The sequence below is a fragment of the Carya illinoinensis genome, chromosome 13, assembly GCF_018687715.1.
Source record: "Carya illinoinensis cultivar Pawnee chromosome 13, C.illinoinensisPawnee_v1, whole genome shotgun sequence".
Lineage (NCBI taxonomy): Eukaryota > Viridiplantae > Streptophyta > Magnoliopsida > Fagales > Juglandaceae > Carya > Carya illinoinensis.
Genome location: NC_056764.1, coordinates 20,996,909 through 21,000,138, shown reverse-complemented (window position 1 = coordinate 21,000,138; position 3,230 = coordinate 20,996,909). Strand labels below are relative to the sequence as shown.

The 3,230-nt window shown below is 38.9% G+C and overlaps 1 protein-coding gene across 1 annotated transcript; it reads right to left on the bottom strand.

Moving 5' to 3' along the window:
- Window positions 1-969: 969 nt before the first annotated feature.
- On the bottom strand, window positions 970-2,632 carry LOC122291037. Its single transcript, XM_043098688.1, has 2 exons — window positions 2,538-2,632; window positions 970-1,504 (listed from the first exon to the last, which is right to left on the bottom strand). Exons 1-2 carry the CDS (start codon window positions 2,630-2,632, stop codon window positions 970-972), a joined length of 630 nt encoding a protein of 209 aa, XP_042954622.1.
- Window positions 2,633-3,230: the final 598 nt, after the last annotated feature.

The following is a 3,230-nucleotide window of genomic DNA, read 5'->3' as shown; positions in this document are numbered from 1 at the left end:
ACCATTAATCAAGATAGAAAACCAAGGAGATTTAACACATTACCTCACCAGATTACAAACCGAAGCAGAAAACCCAAAACCTTCAAGCACCTGAAGAAGAAACTCTCAATCCACCCGATCATATGCCTTTGTCATATTAATTTTGATCATTACATTATCTCCCGTAGTGTTCTTATTAATACTTTGAACTATTTCCTGTGCAAGTGTAATATTGTCAAAAATACTCCTATTAGGAATAAAAGCCCCTTGCTTATTGGAGATAATCTGTGGAAGAAATCTCATAAATCGAGGCACCATAATTTTAGAAAAAAAAATTATACACAATCGAGCACAAGCTGATGGGCCTAAATTTATCAAAACTTGTAGGGTCTTTCACTTTAAGAATGAGAACAATATATGAAGCACTATAAAAGTGAGGCAATGAAGCCCCACTAAAGAATTCAACCACTGCCTCCACTAACTCAACTTTAATCAAATCCCCGCATGAAGAATAAAAGGTATATCCGAATCCATCAGGACCCAGACTACTTTGATGAGGTATTGACAACAAGGCATCTTTCATCTCTTCTCAGAAGAATTTTTACAAAGAAACTCATTCTCTTCACTAGATATAACAAGAGAATTCAAATTATTTAAGTTCGCAATCTCACTTCTACCTAGAGCCGTGAGGAAGTTCTCAAAATAGTGCACTGCCCCTTCATGGATAGCTTTTGGAGTGTCCAACACCAAACCATCTAGGAGAGTCATAGAGGAAATAACAGCATTATCCCCTTCGGCCAGCCATTTTTTCTTTGCCTGTTGAGCCATTCTTATTTCCTCTCTTTTTTCTCAACTCTCAAGCTCTAACTTTGTTGCAAAATAATCGTCCTCTATGTCAAAATTGGGCCCTGTTTGCAGTTGAAACTCAAGGATATTTAAACACTTTCAAGTCTTTGATATGATGATCCACCCTACCAAAGGTATTAACATTCAAGCTCTCAAAGCCAATCTCATCTTCTTCAACTTAGTCGCAAGCCTCCATAAACCCGAGCTAACCTCAACAGCATTCCACACTTCAGCCACACAAGCTTTAAAAGAAGCATGAGCGCACCACATATTTTGGAATTTAAAAGGAGAAGGACCATACCTATTAAACACCCTATCCAACCTTAGAAGCATAGGACTATGATCAGATGACTTACTTGAAAAATATTCAAAATGAGCATTATGAAAAAAAGCCATGAAATCCATATTTTGAACTGCCCTATCCATTCTAGCCCAACTCCTAGTAGAACCCGAATGACTGTTGCACCCTGAAACACGACTCCCATGATAACTCGCCTCTATAAGTCCACAATTGTCTAAACAATTGTTAAACTCCTCCATGGCAGCAAGAGGCTGAGAATGACCCCCTATTCTCTCTCCATCCTCCCTGATGATATTGAAGTCCCCTCTTACCAACCAAGTAAAATTTCTTGGGTCAATGTCTTCAAGATCCTTCCACAACACCCTACGTTTCACTTGTCTACATTTAGCAAACACAAAGGAAACTAAGACTTTCTTCTGATCCAAACCTACCCAACTAGTAACCAGTTGATGTGAATAAAACACCCTTTCAAATAAAAGAAGATCCATCCAAAGATGCCAAAATTTTCACCCACAGCGTCACTAGAACAAAGCTTGGGTAAACCTAAAAAAGAAGCCAAACTAGGTAGCATTCTATCCTCTGTAAAAGACTAAGATATTGCAACAAAATCGGTATCATTCTTCCTGATCAACCGATGTAACCTCATCTTCAAACTACGAATCCCCCTAACACTCCAAACTAAAAGAGAGCAAATCATAAATTTAGCTTAGTATATCGAGTCTGCACCCAATGGGAGTGTCTCACAAAATGACTAAGTGGTTCCTTTTCTTTGGCCATAGAAACTTGTCGTTCATTATCCAACTCATACACTTTCTCCTTCGAAAAATTCATCAAAATACCCTCCTACTCCCAATCCGACAACACCTTAGAAACATACAGTAAAGTTTCTTCCGAAACTCTGGAGATAGAAAACAGTCTACTTTTAAGTTCAAAAATGGTCGAAACCGCATCCACCTGCCTATAAAAGAATAGTATCAATGTGTCCCTTCTCTCCTACCTGAGCGCATGAGAAATCTTTTAGTGCAACATGCATGGCCTACACATTCTCAGACCCTCCCAAATGATCATGCCTACCCTTCAAACTACCTTCCTCCTACACTAAACCAACTTCCTCTACCTCCCCCTCAATCTTGCCTTCCTCACACACTACACCCATACCTTTATCGTTGTCTACCAATTCTATAATATATGCCTCTACAGTAGAAGTCCCAGCTTTTCCATTGACATTAATTGGTTATTCTTTAAGGGCATCCACTACCAATTGTATCTCCTCAGATGGTTCATTAACTAATTCCTGTGGACCCTTAACTACATGTCCATTCTGATCAACAGCAGACTTGTCCTTTCAAACTTGTTTTTTATTTGGACATGATTCTTTCTTCTTCTTCTTCTCCACCGATTTCGGACTTACCTGATAGACAACCGAATTATGACCTTGACGACAACATTTGACATAATAAAAACCATGTTTTCCATATTAGGATGCTTGCCAAAACTTCTTGCCATTAGCCATCACAATAGGGAAACCCTCCACTGGATCCTTATTGAGATCTATTTCAACACAAATCCTTACCCTCAAAGCCCTAGTTCTATTTAGAGTTGCATTATCCTTGACAAGATAGCTCCCAAATTGAGTAGCAAAGATTTGAAGACAATCCTACCTATACAAGTGCATAGGCAATCCTAGGAGAAATATCCATTGAGGTGCAGTTGAAGGTTCCATGTTACGGGTGCCTTGGGGAAGCTTTGAGGAAGGAGATGTTATGGTAAGGAATGTGCAGTGCAGAGAAGTGCAGGAGTTGAGCTAAGATTGCAAATAACTGTTTTAACAGAAAGGAAGGTGTTAATAAAACGATGTGTTTTGAAGCTTAATAAGGGAGGTGTCGTTTAGTGTTTAGTGGGCTGCATTTTGTGTTAATGAAATGGGGAGTTTAACTACCCGTGTGTTTAGTTGGCGTTTTATTCCTTGTAACCTGCGTTTTGTGTAGAATCAAATATTGATTCGGTGCTTCACGATTGCAATATATAAGCAGTAGTAAGCTGGTAGTTTGTATCTTGGATTTTCTGTGAAGTAAATTTCTTGAAGGTTGAGAATCCCTCGAAA

Excerpts from the sequence above, each read along its gene's own strand:
- LOC122291037 (XM_043098688.1), bottom strand. The coding sequence starts at position 2,632 with ATGGCAAGAAGTTTTGGCAAGCATCCTAATATGGAAAACATGGTTTTT. Across the intron at positions 1,505-2,537 it reads ATAATTCGGTTGTCTATCAG|ACAAGTGAAACGTAGGGTGT; the intron begins GTAAGTCCGAAA and ends TGCTAAATGTAG.